The sequence below is a fragment of the Dicentrarchus labrax genome, unplaced genomic scaffold (assembly GCF_905237075.1).
Source record: "Dicentrarchus labrax unplaced genomic scaffold, dlabrax2021, whole genome shotgun sequence".
Taxonomy (NCBI): domain Eukaryota; kingdom Metazoa; phylum Chordata; class Actinopteri; family Moronidae; genus Dicentrarchus; species Dicentrarchus labrax.
In genome coordinates this window covers 14,776,481-14,795,192 of record NW_026136714.1, presented here as the reverse complement: position 1 = coordinate 14,795,192, position 18,712 = coordinate 14,776,481, and the positions used below count along the sequence as shown (strand labels likewise).

General features: G+C 39.2%; 1 protein-coding gene across 3 annotated transcripts; it reads left to right on the top strand.

Annotated features, from left to right (window-relative positions):
- The first annotated feature begins 642 nt into the window (after window positions 1-642).
- Window positions 643-18,712, top strand: ikbkb (inhibitor of nuclear factor kappa B kinase subunit beta). 3 transcript variants are annotated; one of them, XM_051423618.1, is made up of 22 exons: window positions 643-810; window positions 1,330-1,451; window positions 3,979-4,073; window positions 7,547-7,667; window positions 9,392-9,461; window positions 10,947-11,035; window positions 11,840-11,929; window positions 12,017-12,141; window positions 12,701-12,808; window positions 12,904-13,033; window positions 13,247-13,429; window positions 13,551-13,665; window positions 14,247-14,370; window positions 14,456-14,607; window positions 14,810-14,871; window positions 14,971-15,071; window positions 15,163-15,212; window positions 15,328-15,427; window positions 16,184-16,331; window positions 16,645-16,742; window positions 17,023-17,116; window positions 17,231-18,712. In XM_051423618.1, exons 2-22 carry the CDS (start codon window positions 1,347-1,349, stop codon window positions 17,288-17,290), a joined length of 2,220 nt encoding a protein of 739 aa, XP_051279578.1. In that variant the 5' UTR covers window positions 643-810; window positions 1,330-1,346; the 3' UTR covers window positions 17,291-18,712. The 3 variants fall into 3 exon arrangements, with proteins under 3 accessions (XP_051279578.1, XP_051279576.1, XP_051279577.1); XM_051423616.1 differs by having other exon boundaries at window positions 13,247-13,441; XM_051423617.1 differs by having other exon boundaries at window positions 647-878; window positions 13,247-13,441.

Here is an 18,712-nt window from a genome sequence, read left to right as displayed (position 1 = left end):
ATTTTTGTAAGGCCCAATAACTGACAGGTTATGTGCAGCTCCTTACCCAGAGTTTATTATTGGCACCATGGAAGAAGTACTTAGATCTTCTGCTTAAGTAAAAGTAACCTACTAAAGTATTAGCATCAAAACATACTGAAAATATAGAATATATAAATAAGTACAATTCATTATGCAGAATAGACTATTTCAGAATAATGTATTTTACATTATTGAATTACAATTATTAATGCATTAATATGTACATTAATGTTGTCTTATCTTAATAATATCCATGATAATATAATGTATTTTGTATTTTCATTACTAATCTGAATCTGCAAAGTAACTCGTAACTAAAGATATAAAATAAATGTAGTGCAGTAAAAAGTACAATTCCCTCTGAATTTAAATGTATACAGTAACATAAAGTGAAAATAGCAACTCAAATTTAAGAACTTGAGTAAATGTACTTAGTTACTAAGGCCCTGGTATTTTAATTTTATATAAATAAAATACATTTCTAAGACATTTTGAGAAGTATTTCTCAAAAGTAGAGCCCAAGTTAAGGATTCCTCCTAAACCATGACTCTAGCTCAAATCATCCTGAAACCAGCAGCTGGAGATCTGAACCGAGGACCTCCTCACTGTGGGCGGGTCTCTTCACGTTTACAGGAAACATGAGTATCAGGAAGTAGAAAGTTTGTGAGATATGTTGTGTCGCCAAAACTTACTACTATAGTAAAAAAAAAAAGTTTAGGTCGTTTAAAGCCCGGATACACAAAGAGTTCAAAGAAAAGCAGGTGTGAAAGCGTGCTTACGAAGTCTAAGGTAGGATTTAGTTTGAGTAATACTGAAGGTGAAGCGCTTGTCTGCATGGAAATTAAGTCCGAACACGGGTACGTTGTAGTGTATTGTAATAACACCAGAAAACAGGAAACATACACAGTGAAGTGAAAGTGTTTGGTGTTTGAATGCATTATTTTATAATGAGCAGAGATCGATATTCACAGTGGAGGATAAAGTCAAACACAGAAGCAGTCAGATTGATGCATTTACTGTCACAGCAGTAATGAATAGGCCTGGTAATAGCCTGTGAGTACATGACTATATACAGATATATACGGGCAGCGCTTAATAACACTGGACCTGACCTGTCTGTGATGTACATTTGTTACATACATATACACAATACTCTGATCAGAGTTTAATGGAGAGTAAATAAGGCATTTTCACTAGGGCCACCCTTAGGCCAAACTTTACATTTTGCCCCTAGTGATAGTAATGATATAAGAGTTAATCCGTGTCTGTAATCTGACTGTAGTTTATTCTGTTGATGTGTTGGTGTAGGACCAGTTGAAGACGCCATGAATCGAGTCCCCCTGCAGCAGCCGCAGAGCTGTGGGTCCTGGGAGCTGAAGGAGCGACTGGGCACCGGAGGGTTTGGGAATGTCACAAGATGGCAAAATAAGGTACACAATCCACACACTTTTAACACACTGGTATGTGTTTACCGTCTCTGTTTTGTGGCTGCGGTGTCAGGGACATGATAGTAGACTGACTCACTGAATATCCTTCTGCAAATACTATTTAATTGGTTAAAAATGTTGCATTTGGCACCAGGAATTATGCATTTTAAGAAGCTCGGATATCTGGGACCTTTCCCAGAAACATCATCATCACTATCGAAATGAATATAGCTCTGATCGAATCTAAATGTAAAAACAAGCCTTTGTCAACTAAACTAATATGTAAAACTAATGAAAGAAATACATTTTTGCAGCAACAATAAGGAATGCCTCAGTGTTTCCCTCGATGAGTTCAGTTTTCTAAACCTTAAGACGGACTACACTGAGGCAGCTGTGCCCCCCACCAACCCTGTGATTAAGGGATGCCCCCTGAGCTAAAGCTGCTCCACATTTCCCATAATTTGGTGGGCTTTGAGGGATTAAATCAGGAAGTATAATGTCACCATGCAAGTTTGGGCGACAACTTTAGCTTTAGATTTAACTTTTAATTTTATTTAATTTTATTTTATCCATTTTGCCAAATTGGCACCATAAAAGTATGCAGCTGTTAGCAGTTCCTGTTTGCAACATAACCATGAATGTACAGATAACTGTCACTGGGGTACTGAAGAAAACCTAAAAATGTGATGATTGTCAGGTAAGTTCTGCAGTTATGAGGATTGTTTGTATGAATGTCGAGTCATTTATGGAAGTTCATTTGCGAAGGAGGAGATAATGATATCCTCAGAAAGTGTAAGTCACCTTGAATCTAAAAATATGTGTATCATGTCTGGGTTCAGATGTGACTGAGAATGACTCAGAGAAAGGATACAAATTTTGACCAAAATTGTGGCTCATGCCTTACATCTGTCCCTCCGCTGCCTCAAATCACTGGCTTGTTGTCTGTATTCAGGAGCAAAACTTCCCAGTTCTCATGTAACAGCGACACTTTAGTCGTTTCCTTTTTCATTGATGTTAATATTGATATTTGTGAAATTCATACATAGAATAATCACGTTGATCAACAGTTCACAGATTAAATCAACGTGTCTTTATTTTTTAATTTGAGAACGGGATTCTCACCTGCACCCTTTTTGTAAATGGTATGACATCAGTCCAGGAAACTGTCTTCTTTGTGCAACCAGTTTAAAGGTGTCTGCTGTAATGATATCACTCTAAGTCACAGGATGGAGAGCATTGTAGAGTTGCATCATTAGTAACAGGACACTGTGGGAATATGAACAAGCCCCGCTTAGTGGACCTTCCTCTTCCTCAAGTTACTGAAACTGTACTTGGGTTGTATTACTTATCTAAGTCCAGGTAAACTTAGAGCTAGCTTTGACCCAGGCAGCATTTTCTTGTGAATGTAGACATACAAGTGATGGAGAGTCAGAAACTGTAGTTATGCACTTCAAAGAAAAGAAGTTTCAAAGATTTTAATGTAAACACTTACTTGAAATAAAAAATATCTGTTAACCACTGCCTACCTTGTCTTAAAGAATATATTACAAAAAATTAAGATTGTCATATAATTTAATTCCCATGCTGTTTAATCAAGGGAATAACATTCAAGGGTGAATGATGTATTGTTTAACAGCCAGTGCCATGGCAGGCAGACTAGTAGGTATGTCAGGGCACTGCTGCTGCTGTGATGACTAAACTTCCTCCATAGGAAATTTCCTGTCTTCCTGTGTTAATGACAATAATGTGGGCTATTATTAGTTGATTAGTTCAGTTATGGGAAGCAGGGTGGATGCCTTTTCCTTGATGATGCCATGAGAAACAGGTAGTCAGATATACTTATGTTGCCCATCATTTTTGGAAAGTGGTCACGTGTACGATATAATACAGTACAGTAGCTGCCATTGGTGTGTGAGTGTGTGTGAATGGGTGAAGTGCTGTATGAATGCAGCCTTTTACAGTATGTGTTTGGTGTCACGAAGCTTGTTGTGTATTTGGATCTGTCTCATGGTTTATTGTCTGTCCCTGTTTTTCATGAAACAGAAATACCTCCTGAAAAGAATTAATGTTTTTAAAGCCAAATTGGTTATTAGGTATAGAATTTACATTTAATTTGAATTTTGAAAAAACATTTCCACTGCTATGTAGCATCTGTAACATCGTGTTGTTAATCTAATGAAGAAACAAATGTGGAAAAAAAATGGGTAAGCATCAAAGTAAATTAGATATTCAATTCTTCTTATTTTAGGCTGTTGGTTGGACTAAAAAGGGCATTTCAAGATATCACCTTGAGCTCTAGGATATAATGATGAACCTTTTCTTCTGTTTTCTGTTGTTTTAAAGACCAATAATGTGTGAGATTAATCAAATATGAAAATAATTATCAGAGAAATGTTGCTACTAATTTGCCCCTTCAGATTTTAAATCATGATTTACAATCGATTTGACTTTAATTATGGCCTCTTGAATTAACTATTCAGAAAATTAACTACTGAATATCAACATTAATTCTTTGTGTGTGTGTTTTCAGGACACAGAGGAACAGATCGCTATAAAGCAGTGCCGTCAGGAGCTGAGCGAGAGAAACAAAGAAAGATGGTGTCTGGAGATCCAGATCATGAAGAGGTCAGTTTAAATCCCACATGCATTGATCTACTAAAGGTAAAATTAAAATCAACCACCGCCCTTCCTTCCTCTGTCACCTTTACATACTAGTCACGCACAGGACACACACCAGACACATGACAGCTTCATTATATTCCTCCCACACCCCCAGATGTCAGTCTGGCAGTTTGCCTACATTAGAACATAAAGACAGGAAACATGGTTTAGAGAGGGGGATGGCTTACAACGAAGGTGCCTGTTGTATGTTGTATTTGTCTTAACCACTAGGACACCAGAAAACACCCTGACCAGTATTCGTGAGCTATGAACTTAATATTTGACTAAGATAATAAAGCTATGAACTAGATTTTGACACAGGCCATGCCCTCAGAATTAGGTAATAATTCATTAAAATACAGTATTGGCCAAATCAGAAATAAAACATTATGTTACAGTAATAAAAAACATGTAATAAGCAAGTACAAGAAGCAGACTGTGGTCTGTGACTGATGTATATCAGCAACAATGTCAACATAATAGTAATAATAATAATAATAAACACTCTGTGTGTGATAATTGGTGAGCTTTGTGTGTGGAGGGGTGTCGATCTGCTGTTAGACTTCAGCTCTCTTTGTGCTCTCCCAACAGGATTGGTGTTTAGTTTATGTTGGTTATGTGGTCAGCTAAGGATTTTGTGTTTGAATTTAGAGAAATGTTTTGTTTTGGACTGGCTGGAGTTTATGCATTCTTTCAGAAAGTGAAGCTCTGTCTCGTCTTCCTTGCACAGCTGGCAGTAGGCATGGGACAATATGAAGACACTCGATATTATCACGATAATCATTAAAACATACTTCATATTTTTAAAATTGCACTAAAACAAACTGGAATCACTTTACCAAGGAACACATATTTATTGCATTACAGACAGAAACCTCGCCTCCCTGTTCTTTATTTTGGAATCGATACTCCACACATCCGGTTTTACCTTTTGTGAGGGGGATGCCGAGCCTCCAGCCATGGTGACAGGCTTTCTAGTCATTTTGGAATGACTGGAAAGATACAGGCTCCGCCTTTTCCCCTTATTCATAATAAATCGGGAAATCAATATAGGAAAGTAATCCGGCCAAGCTAGACAGCTTTTTAAGGTCCAGGCATACAAGGATATTCATAATTATCACGATAATGGGAGTTCACTGTGTATTTTATCACTATACGCAGTAATATTGTAAATCATCCCATCCCTAGCTAGCAGAACCGTTCCACTGTGGGAAGCCATTATCGGCCTGTCTCGATGGCCAGGCTGTGCTCGCAGAGTCTCTACTTTGTCAAGGTAGTTCTTTGTTTAGTGACAGACACTGTGCTCAGGTAATCTGCCACACTGTACTGTCTCTTTAGGGCCAGACAAGGTAAGGCTAAGATCGTGGTAACATTAAAGATCCAGATAAGGTAGAGTGTGTTTGCCTTATCAGTCACAGTGTTGATGCTATGTCCAAAGAGACCAGATTTCCTAACTATTTTGTTTGTTTTTTGTTTGACCACTGCATCTTACCTATGCTCATCCTTCTCTGTTACAACAGATCCAGGTCTTTTTTTAGGCAGTGATGCATCTCAGTCTGAGACGCATGAATTAACCTCGGCTGAAGAAATCAGTGATTTTCCCGTTTCTTTTTCCCATCAAAACTCTTTTAGTATTTCTCTTAAAGCTCTTTTGCTTTTGGCATGGGAGGCAAGTTTTGGTTTGACGCGTTGTGACTCACCTTGGTACGTTCCATGGCAAGCTGCGTCCTTACGAGTTTGACATTTGACTTTTATCTACCCATCTGTTTCGCAAGTTTTCTCAAAATACGAAAAATAAATCTGTATCCTGAAATAGTAAAAATTTAAATAATTAGAAAAGCATTGAAGCCTTGGTTATTTTGGTCTGTTAGTGGTTATTTCTGACAGGATAATGTGCCGCCTCCTCATTTTGCTCTGCTTTTGGTGTGTCTGTGTTGTCTATTAACAGTGTCAGTTTGGGTGTCGGGTCACTGGAGTTGGATGGCAGCTCATGCGGGTTTTGATTGTTTGTGAGATGAGAGGTGTGTGTGTGTGTGTGTGTGTGTGTGTGTGTGTGTGTGTGTGTGTGTGTGTGTGTGTGTGTGTGTGTGTTTTTGTCATTTGCGGGTGCAAACATGAGCATAAAACTATTTCTTTCCTAGTCTCAGTTTAACAAGTGTGTTGTTTTCAGGCAGACATGGTCACAACCACAACCCTTCCGTGCACCCACGCTCAACTTGTGGAAAAAACCACAGGGCAGGGGACACATACATGGCAACCTAACATTATATTATTACAGCTACTTAACGCAGATGTACACATATGCTGAAAAACACATCATTTTCACAATTTTTTTGACTTATGATGTGTTTATAGAGCTTGTATTGAATTACTTTTTCATCAGCTGAATGTTTTAGTCAAAACCAAGAAAAAGAATTATATAATATATCCACAATTTCATCCCACTCTCTCTAACTATTTTTCTGTCCCCGCTATCAAACGTGTTTTCAAGTGAAGCGTAAGCAAGGCAGAACTAAATATTTTCTCCATCAGATTGTATATGTAGCACTTGTTATCTCCCTTGCCATCGCTGATAACACATTGTGTAACGTGTTGTACAATGTTATGTTACAGTGTGAATCATCTTCCTGGTAGATATGGTATCTGTTATCTTTATCAACATCTTTGTCTGGGACAGTCAGAAACACGTTTCAATCAGAGTTATGAAGCGGCAAAGAGAAACAGAAAGTAACAGAGCAGGTCAAAGAGCAGAGGGAGTAAGGTGAAGAGGAAGATTATTATTTAACTAATGAAAATATTTGGACGTGATCGTGAAACTATGCCATTTTAGATTTGTTGGACACAAAGACGGAGAAGAGATGCAAGACTTCTCTGATTAATGTGATGCAGGTATATTCAGTGACAAAAACATGTTGCGTTTCTGCAGACATCTGCTCATACGTCTTGCTTAGTCGTTCCCAACCTGGGGAAGGGACCCTCAAGAGGTTGCAAGAGAAATATGAGGATCAACAGAACAGTTTTTTGCTGTACAAAATCCTGCTTACTTTTTCAGACTTATATATTACTCTGTTATATTTGCTGTTTTCCTGAGCAGTACTGGATAGTTTTAGATATTCAGGCCTCTAAAACATATTCATATAAGATTAAAAAAAATTCAAGTGTTAGGTGAACTCCTCACAACTTATTGACCAGTTGTAAAGTAGGTAAGGAACCGACATTGTTTAATTTTAATGGGTCACAAGCCAGAAACACTGGGAACCACTGGTCTAGAACTAGATTTGTACATTTTGCAGTGGTTTTCTTTTTGGTGATCACATGTATAGATGTCACACGTCTAATATGGCAGCCCTTGGCTCATATCGCAGCAGTGATAAATATGTGATAAGATACATAGTGCCGTCCCACTGACTGATGTCTGCTCATCTTTGCTCACATAGGTTGGATCATGTTAACGTTGTTGCAGCCAGAGAAGTTCCTGAGGGAATGCAGAAACTGGTGGCAACCAATGACCTACCACTGCTGGCAATGGAGTATTGTCAGGGAGGGGATCTGAGAAAGGTAAAGTCTGTGGTATGTTTGCAAGAGTGTGTGCACATATGTGGTTTAGGACTCTGGATTAGAGTCATAGACCTTTGGGCCAAAGTGCTGAATCATAATGAATTAACATGGAGCGGCAAATACGTGTGGTGGCTCAGCACCTGGCCTAATTATGGTTATATTTAATATGATCTCTGTAAACCTTGTTGTCACTATTGCTTATATTTTTTGTATTTCACTAAGATTTGAATCTGATTTGTTTGGACCAATAACCAGGCGATTGTTTGCACTTCTTCTGGTGGAGAAATCTGGAACAGTTTTTAATCTGAGTGTGCAGCCTGAGGCGATAGACATTGTTGGCACCAGGCAGCCAGTAGAAGAGGAAAATGCCAACCACTGCAAACCACAGTGTCATAAAAATTTCAAAGCATCCCAGATGGTGGAGTTGGGGGCAGATGGAGTGGTTAGTTGGGACTGACAGCGGAAAACTGCACCATCTTCTTTTGTCAGGCCTGCCACAAGTTTCCAGCTGAGCGCTTTAAATATATTGTTTTAAAAAAAGTGTCCTTTAGTGTAACAATGCTACCAGAAATGTTCCTAAAAATCAGATCAACAGTGCACACAGAGAAATAGGGGTATCATTTCTGTACCCAAGGGTACATCTTTACAGAAATGTCCTTAAGGTGATAACTGTGTACCTTTCGTTTAATTCTAAAGGTACAAAATCATGGCTGAGAGAAAGTGATATGTATTTGTACTTTTAACAAGCTTAAGTTAAATAGAGAGTGGGGTTTATTGAAATAAAATAGGTACCAGCTACCAGTAAATTTCCAATCAATTCCTATTCTGTGTGTCCTGGGAATAATTTCATGAGCAAAAAACTAGGACCGCACTTCCATTCAACTTTTTAAAATTTGCCACGCGGACATTTTGGGCTAGACGCCCTTATTCAGCGTGTATTGGCAACTTCACACTGGATCTATCTGAGTGGTTTTGTTCATTTAATCAAGTAGCTAATTGTCGGTGTAGCAGAGTGAAATGCTTCCACTAACCATTATTGCCAATTCTATTTTATTTATTATCACTGTTTTATTGTCTCATTCTTTGCATTCCTCCACAGGGACTCATTTTTCTCTATTTATTTAACTTTATTTTATGCCTCCTTTATGGAGCCCCTGTAAATGTGCACTGATGGCCTAAAGGTTAGAGAAGCGAGCTTATGGCTGGGAACAATGGGACATAAAGGTAAATTTTTGTCAAAAGGGGTACAGGGGTGCTCTTTTAGAGTTACAGAAAAGAAGGTACAAAAATGTAAAGGTCTGTACCTTTGAACATGGTCCCTTTTTGGTACCTTCTTTTCTTCTACTTGTACCCTGCTAGTGTACAGCTGGAGTGACAAATCATTTGTACCCTTTTAGGGTCCATTCCTGTACCTTGATTTCTTAGTGTGTGCACATCCTTGTGAAAAAGTTATATTTATGTATTAGAGAAAGTCAATGCTTGGGTTTGTTTTCTGCTTGAATCTGAGTCCGTTCATGACCTCGAATGTATGTCAGATCTCTTATAAACACAATGTGCTTAATGGATGGAAAACAGCTGTTTTATGGTGCAATGGAAGTGCAGAAAGTTTTAAAACAAGAATAAAGAAGATTAATGAACCTTTTGCTAAGACTGTGTCCTCTTATATTGTTTTTATTTTGTGGTTCATGTTAAGTATCAAGTGTCTGTGTTTCTGCTTTCTGCAGTATCTGAACCTCTTGGACAACTGCTGTGGAATGAGGGAGGGCTCCGTTCTGATTCTGTTATGTGACATTTGTGAGTATCCGGCCAAATCCCCAGATTTTAAATTGCGTGAATGTGAGAGTGATACATTGATTGAATGATTGAGTTAACCGGCGGTGTGATCAGAAGTATGGAGGAAATGATCACGGTGGTGAGTATCATGTATTATGATGTCATCAGTGACTCTAAACCACCAACGTCTTAGTCACCATGGTGACGCCGCACACTCAGGCAGAAGCTTACGTCAACGATTGGACACTCACGCCCTGACCCGAACATAACATACAAATGCTCACATCAACAACACATTGTATTTTACATGCTGTGTAAACAGCTTTGGGAGAGGACACATATGGTATGGATCAAACATATCTAGAGTGGAGAGGAGAGTAAGACATGCACACACACACCAGACACACACACACACACACACACACACACACACACACACACACACACACACACACACACACACACACACACACACACACACACACATACATAAACAGAGACATACGCACACACACAGTCACACAGAAACTCCTTTTCCTGTTACCCACTGGTGGACATTTCCTGATAATGAGTGATCCCCTTTAAACTGTTTCACGAGTGAGGGCAAAGATACAGGCATGCATACCCACACCCAAACACACACCCAAACACTCACACACACACTCACACACACAATCACACACACGCTCACACAGTAAGGTGCCACAAAGGTTAGTTCCACTTTGTTGAACAATCTTTGCCAGCACACACACTAGTCACCCTTTGACGCACAAAGTAAAGTGACATTATAGGTTGAGACGAAACCTATTCATTTGGCTCCGACAGATTAAAGGCTACAGAATGTGTATAGGAGGCTTATCCTCTTATGGGTCTTAGAGTGACTTAATAGCCCGGTGTGTAACATTTAGGAGGATCTAGTGGCAGTAATAGAATATAATATTCACAGGTTTGTTTTCATTAGTGTTTAATCACCTGAAAATTATGTTTTCGTTACCATAGAATGAGACATTTTTATCTACAGAGGTACCAGGTCTAACACACATGAATCTCCGACGAAACTGTTATTGGTCACGTTGCATTGTGGGTAATGTAGGCACCAGGTTCTGACAAGAAAGAAGAACGTGTGGAATAAAAAAGACACTATCTCTGGTTTCTCTCTCCTTTGTGAGTTCAGCATTGTTACAGGAGTACAATACTACCATTTAGTCTTACCTGTGCTTTGAATAAATCAAACTCAAATATCCTGTGTAACTATGGTGTCCTTTTAGAGCAGCCTGCAGAATGAAAAACATGTGGCTACCAGCTACTCTCGCTGTATTTGATCGTATTTGATTTCTTCTTACCTATTGCCCCACATATACCAATACATCCGCCTGCAGCTCTAATATCAGCCGATATCTTAAGGCTGATTAATTGGTCTAGCTCTAGTTTACATGCAGCTGTCATATTAGCATAAACTGTGAATATAAATCTTCCTTTCTTCTGATTTCTTCTTTCTCCCCTCAGCTTCGGCTCTAACCTACCTCCATAAGAAGAGGATCATCCACAGAGATCTGAAACCAGAAAACATTGTGATGCAGCAGGGAGAGAAGAGAGTGAGTTAAAAACCATCTTGTTATGACAGATACACCCAAACCACAACAAAGGGGTCATATACAGGCTGTGCTGGTTATGTGGAATAAGTGCAAGAGACTTGTCTCTCTCACGTCCATATGTTTATCCTCACCAGTAGAGAACAGCTTTGCTGCACTGAATATTTAATGTGGAAACCTCAATCCTTTTGCTTATCCTTGCAGTTACAAGGAACTTTTGGTATTGCCTTGCTCTTACCTTCCTCTCTGGGCCTCCCTTAATTTTGCCCGTTACGTAACAAATCACATCATGTCATCCACCAGCCTGCAACAGGACACAGAAAAATGAAGAATGTTACATAAATGAAGCCAGACATATTAAATAGGTTATATATTCATGTTTATGCACGCTCCTTTTGTTTATAGAAATTGAACCAGTCATAAAGACAAAAACAGGGTGTACCCAAATGGACAGAAACACATTAAAAGTTGATTTATGCTCATGTATACTTCAGGTCTTGGAATTTAAAGGAATTGTTTATTAACTTTCTGGTGAGAAGTTTGATTACAGTACAGTTAAATACAGTATAGGTCCATGGACTACAGGTTTAGCTAGCTAGAAAGACAAAAAGGTAGCCTCAGACAGTAATAAAATCTGACTTCCAGCACCTCTCTTATGCTCACTAATTAACACATTATATCTTTGTTTAATCCCTGCAAAGGTATAAAAGCAAATAAGTGTATTTTCCAAAATGTCAAACTGTTCCATTAAGTTATACATTTGTAATTATAGGATAACTTTTTTCTTTTCTCTTCTCCTAATCTTAGTTGATCCACAAGATTATAGATCTCGGCTACGCTAAAGAGCTGGACCAGAGCAGCCTTTGCACCTCGTTTGTGGGAACACTACAGTACTTAGTAAGTGATGAAAACACAGGTGGACACATTTTCCATGCAATCATCTTCACAGTAACAGCTGAACGTATTTTTCATTCCATCTTCCAGGCTCCAGAGCTCATTGAGAGACGTAAGTACACGGTCACTGTGGACTACTGGAGCTTTGGGACTTTGGTGTTTGAGTGCATCACAGGATTTCGCCCTTTCTTACCAACCTGGCAACCGGTTCCTTGGTAATAGCATCTTTCAAAAATTCCTATATCTGAAATAAGTTGGTGCCAAAAGGCATCATGAAGAAAGTCATGTTTTCCAAAAACTAACTTTGAGCATGATGCATGTCAAAATTTCCACCATTACTCCCTTCTCAAATAATTGTTTTTGTTTTTGCACCTCAGTGACCAGTCTAGTTTTTGCAAAATAAACTGAACAATGACGTTTTTCAATGTTAGGCAATGATAAGCCTAATTCCAAGTAAATGTTATTGGTACGTGACAAGGAATGTATAAATAAAAAGGAGTTGCCAAAGCAAAGAATTGTAGGATATGTGGGTTGTGCCAGCGTCAATGCCCCTTGTGCCTCGCTAATATGATGGATGAAAGATAGGAAACTCCAGGGGGTCTGGGTTACATAAACAAAAAATACTCCCAAAGAAACTCAGGTTCAGTTTCAGGCCACTGGGTGTGTACTCCGGTGGGAATTTATCATGATCAAATTGAGGATGAAATGGAGAAAAAAATATGCTCATAAATATGCCATTTTTGGGGCTTTTCCCTCCAATTGCATCCTTTTCAGGCACCATAAACTGAAGCTGAAGCAGGACGATGATATTGTCGTTTATGAGGACCTCACAGGGGAAGTTCGCTTCTCCAAACACCTGCCGCAGCCCAACAACCTCAACAGGTGATTTTATCTGTGACAGTTACACACATACACAGAAAAAAAGCTAATTTAAACGTGTATTTCCTCAGTCTAATGTGTTAACTGGTGTTTGACAGTCTGCTATTAGAGAAACTGGAGAGGTGGCTGCAGCTGATGTTAAAGTGGTCTCCTCAGGAGAGAGGCAAAGACCCCGAGGCTACGCCCAGCAACTGCTTCTCCCAGTTGGAGCTCATACTGCAGCTCAAGGTCATTTATTCTTTCATTTTGTCCCATGTTCCCCCATGTGGACATGTTGTCTTGTTTTTTTTCTTTTGGTTTAATGTTGACCAAAAAACCCCACCAATAATAAACCAAAAATATCATTGAATTTTGAACTTTGTAAGGCCTGAAGTGCTGCAGCAGTGCACACATTTACTTGTTCTCTCTGCAATGTGCTTGGCCCTTCTTCATTTCCCTCAGCTGGTTCATGTGCTGAACATGATGTCTGCTAAGATCCTGACATACTCAGTGGCGGATGATGAGACTGTGGCAGACCTGCAGCTGAGGATAGAAAAAGACACCAAGATCCCTGCAGCCAATCAGGAGCTGCTTCTGGAGGCGGGGTTAGCCTTGGAACCTCATGGACTGGCTACACAATGCGCCGTAGATTACACAGTAATATCTAACATAAACACCGTACACACAGTACCTTCACAGAATAGCCAACAGCACAATGTAATAATGGACTGAGGCTTAGCATTGTTATTATTATCTGTGTTTGTAGGAGATAGATGGGCGACGGACAGACTTGCCTCTGGTCTTCCTGTTTGATCGTTCCTCTTGCAATTATGAACCTCACTTCGCTCCTCGCACCCTTCCGGAAAACATTCGCTTTGTCCGTGAGTACACAGCGATAAGTAAACAATATTAAAACTTCTTCACCTGAAATTCTGTGCAAACCTTTTCTGTGTGTAAGCTGCTTCTATTTCTTCTTCTCTCTGTTGATTTTAGTTGAATCTGCGGGTGTGAGTGAAACACAATGAACACATTTGCTAGAAATCTCTTGATTAATTGTGCACTCAAGCAATTACTTTCTTTTGTGAATCAACTGGGGTTTATGTTTTACTCAGGGTTCCCACAGCAGAGTGTCTGTGCTTAAGTGTTTTGTTAAATATAGAAAATAAAATCTGTAGCAAACAAAGGTTTATAACATTCCACAAATACAAACACACCACACACTTTACCACATTTAAACTGGTCACGCAGTTAAAAAACAGACAAAACAAATGTTAGTTGTTGTAGACAATATGAAATATTTTTTAGGCTGATATGAACCACAAACTTATTTTCTGCTTGAATTAAAAACCCTGTGGGGGGAAAAGCTTTTTTTTATGACTACAAACTGACACGATGAAATAAAATGACCCTAACAAACATCCTTTGCTTTGTGTGTTTCTCTCGTTCTTTGTCTTTCTCATAGAAACGGACCCTAAGCACCTCCTGCCTTACAGCCCTCTGAGGAGGACTTGTGGCCAGGCGTGGCACACCATCCGCTCCCTAAAGGAAGACTGGCAAAGATTGCAGCAGGGGCAGAAAGCGGCCATGTACGACATACACAAAATACACACACAAACTCCCACACACAACACACATATGCATTAACTGTTCTTCTTTTCCTCTTTCTGTCAGCATGAGCCTGCTGAGACACAACTCTTCACTGTCCAAACAGAAGAATGAGATGGTGTCCATGTACCAGAGACTCATGGCCAAGCTTGACTTCTTCACCACCAGCCTTCATATAGACATGGACAAATACCAGGAGCAGACAGCTACCGGGATCGGTACTGTGTTACAAAAACATGTAGATAGATAACAGGAAGTTTACAAAACAACTGCCGAAACCGCATATAATCTTTCCTTTAATTGTAATTATTTATAACTTAATATGGCCGTCCTGTTTACCTCAGGTGGAAAGTGCACTTGAGTGTTTTGAACAATTTAGCTTGCTGCTGACTAACATTAGTCCTTTTTAACCTTTTCTAGCGTCAGAGAAACTCCTGTGCGTGTGGAGGGAGATGGAGCAGACTGCTGTCAGCTGTGGTCAGGTAGAGTTGAGTGTGTTTCTGTGTGTATATGTGTGTGTGTGTGTACGGGGTATTAATGTGTGCTTTAAAAAGACTAAAAACCCATGTGTGGGTGTCTAGGCCAAGGTGAGTGAACTGGAGGAGGAGATGATGCAGCTGCAGCCAGACATAGTGGATGTGCAGAGACAACCGTGGAGGAGTGGAGAGGCCCTGGACACTCTGTAAGTCTGAACCAAACTCTGGTCTAACAACAAAACAAAACAACTGCTTTGTGATCTGCCACCTTGCTCTCTTCTCCTCTTTATTCCTCAGCGAAGGAAAGGCCATGGAGCTGTTCCGCAAACTCAGAGAGAAACCCAGAGGTTTGGATGTCACGCATCTGTTCTCTTCTTACGTAACACCTGTTACAGTGTTTTCATGTGAAAATAAACCTCCTTTTACGTTCTTCTGGCTTTTCTTTTCCTTCCCACTGCTCAGACCAGAGGTGTGCAGGGGACAGTCAGGAGGTGGTGCGCCTGGTGGTTCAGGCGGTGCAGTTCTATGAGAGGAAGCTCAGAGACTTCTACACACACCTCAGGTACTCACACACAAAACACTGTTAAACCAATACAGTATATTATTGTGTTTGGGAAAATGTGGGTTTGGAAACTGAACGAGTCCTGGGCAGCTCTGTAGGTGCAGTGCGTAACTCCCATTTGTGAATTTGTGTAATTTCTGTGTAATTAAACAAAGTATTACAAGAAATGCTCCATTATATTTCTTTATATAGCAAAGTTTGGGCCAATTTACAGGCTTGGAAACAAGTTAAGTCACAAAATGGAATCGTAATGGTGAAACAGGCCTTTTCCACAACACACGTCACAGCAGTAAAAGCACAGGCGTAAATAAATACAGTAATGGTGGCTGCATTAATGCTTCTATTTAGACATGGAAAGATCATTAATATTAATATTAGCTACACCTGTTTCCAGCTCTGACAAATAAAAATATCTGAGACAAGGTCAAACACTTCTGCTGGTGACTTGTTAACATTTACAACTGTAATGTGATGGCTAAGTGTAAGGTCAGAAATTAATTAAATTTGTACTGCTATTTATAACAAAGTGTAAAAAGTCACAACCTTTTATTAATGACAGATTTATTTTTAAAAGAAACCGTCCAGTCTGCGGTTAATAATGTTTTTAAGTCATAAATGAATGGCTTAGGGCCTGGACGCTCTACTTCTAGAGCTCTATGTTCTCACTTGTGGATGAACTAATCCGCGGGGAGGGGACGCTGACAACTTGAGAAACCAAAAATGTCTTTTCTTTCTATTTTTGTGTGCGTTATGCAGTAAGACCGCAGTGTGCCGCCAGCGCGTGATGGAGCTGCTGCCGAAGGTGGAGGGCGTGGTCCAGAGGATGGCTGAGAGCGAGCAAGTCCTGATGGGTCTGCAGGAGAAACGACAGAGGGAGCTGTGGAACCTGCTCAAAGTCGCCTGTGTGAGGATTCATGAACTGCTCACAGACGCAGCTGTTAATTGCATATAATTGTGTATCATGATATGAGCAGCCACAAATAATAATCATAGAATAGCAGCCGGTTGTGTGGTTGAATTCACCAAATTCTCAAGTACCACTTGCTGCGTATATCTCCTCCAACACTCATTTTGAATATCGGCTCTACTTAAAAGCAACAAAAGCCAAAAGTCAAGTCAACAACATAACCTTAACAATTCATTAATTCCACAATTAGCAGGTGCTGTATGCTGTAATAACTGCCACAGAATAAAGTCCATCATCTTGTCTTGTGTAGAGTAAAGTTCGCAGCCCGGTGAGTGGGAGTCCCGATGGATTACGAACCCCCTCTTCAGTGCCGCCTCTACTGACCCCCAGACACAGCTTACATCAGATGTAAGTGCACTAACACACTGGTGGTTCAAGGACATCTTTCAAGGCTCTCGTAAATGATACTTCTGTGCTCATTACAGTTTTCAGTTTTTTCACACATCTGCCGGCTACTTGAGTCAAATTTGTGAGTTTTCTTTGTAAACCGAAACTTTCACACGCTAAAGACAGACATCGTCACCAAAGCTTTCCAGAAGGCACAAATACACCTCCTGTACAAACACAGATAACATGCTATCAAACGTATGAGAAACATCTGCATGAATCTCTTTGGGTGTGTCTGCAGTGACGAGTCTCTTGTGGAGGAGAGCAGGACATTTGAGAGTCGACTTCAGAGTTTGCTGCATGACACCATCCAGGAATCGGAGAGCAGTATGGAGGTACATAAATTCTCACAGTCATCTTGTTCTGATAACGAAGGTGTGGTTCATTGTTTTTCTCTGAATCATTTGTGATGACGATTAAAAAAACAAAAACATTTGTCTTTGTCCCAGATGTTGAGCGAGTGGACGTGGCTGCAGGGAAGCCAGAATTTCTCCAGTGACCTCTCTTAAATTGGGTTTCATTTTTTGCTTACTTTTGGTACTTTACTGCCTCTGTGTGGATGGGATGTCAAACTACAAGAGGAGTCGGTATAAGCTGGTTTGTTTAACAATGTGAATAGTGTAATAGCTGCTGGCACATATTTGCCTAATGACATTAAGGAGATGGTAAATCTACCCACATGCCTGACAGTGTAGACGAGGAAAATTAATGCCAACCTGTAGTGCACTGAAGCAAATCTATCTTTAATTAGGATTAACCAGAATTTACTAAAGCAGAACGTTATTTATTTACCCATTTGTAATTTCAACAAAACATAAAAATACATTTTGGGGTAAAATTACATTTCTTTATGCACAGATCAACTATTCTATAGATGATACAAACCATGCAGAAAATATTCCCACTATGTTAAAACAACTGACAAACATAAAGAGCACATTTTATCCTCAAAAAACATTTCTTTATATTTCTTTCACTGTGTTTGGTGGACTTTTATCATGAAAGATTATATTTTAAGATTTATGCACAATCATCCGAAATAAACAGGTTTTTTTGTTATATTCTACAGATATCTCTGCCTTGAACTGTTTGTTCTGAACTTAAATGTAAGTGTTTATCCGTTTTTATGTGTTTCTCACTGGACCATCATTTTTTATTGCAACTATTTTAGTAAGACAATCATTTAATGAAATGGGTGACATGTAAAATTAATATTACAGTATAACTGTATGTTGAAATACTGTATGAAAGTGATCCTTTTTGTTTTTTACATTCACTGATAATTGCATGGAGGTTGGCCACAATAACAGGAACACTGGCACAATACGGTGCAGCCCAGTATCCCTGCAATAATTATTAAGTGTAAATAATTAAGAGGTTGGGTGTTTGTGGGTATAGTCAAAAGCAACACAAATCTCAAATTTCTAGTCTAAACTTCAATTTTTAAACATTTCCTTGTTTTACTCTAAACAGTGCATACGCAGATATTGAGCCAATGTATGGACTGTAGCAAACCTGTGAAAACAGCTACAAAACTAACCAAATTGACTTTTTAATACCACCATACCACCATTATATTTGAAGCTAATGTGACTGCTACAGCAATTTGATATTGCACAGCTTCATCTGAACGACTGGAGGCAGTCTGTACTGTATATAGATAATACAAAATGATAAGAAATGTTAGTGTCAAGTGTCTGTGATATCTTGTCTATCTTATGTACATACTCTGTTAAGTTTGTAATGTCTGAATAACAGAATGTTAGACATTTCTTTCATCATTTTCAAAGCAAAAACTGAATTTTGTATCTTGAATACAGTATTTTACTGTACTGTTTGTGATGTTTTCTTTAAGAAAGAGGGCACAGGTTCTCCTCTATCTTCACCTCTTTTATGCCAACCAAATCAATAATAAAGAAAACAAGATCATA

Excerpts from the sequence above, each read along its gene's own strand:
- ikbkb (XM_051423616.1), top strand. The coding sequence starts at position 1,347 with ATGAATCGAGTCCCCCTGCAGCAGCCGCAGAGCTGTGGGTCCTGGGAG. Across the intron at positions 15,072-15,162 it reads GGAGAGGCCCTGGACACTCT|CGAAGGAAAGGCCATGGAGC; the intron begins GTAAGTCTGAAC and ends TTTATTCCTCAG. Across the intron at positions 16,743-17,022 it reads AGACACAGCTTACATCAGAT|TGACGAGTCTCTTGTGGAGG; the intron begins GTAAGTGCACTA and ends GTGTGTCTGCAG.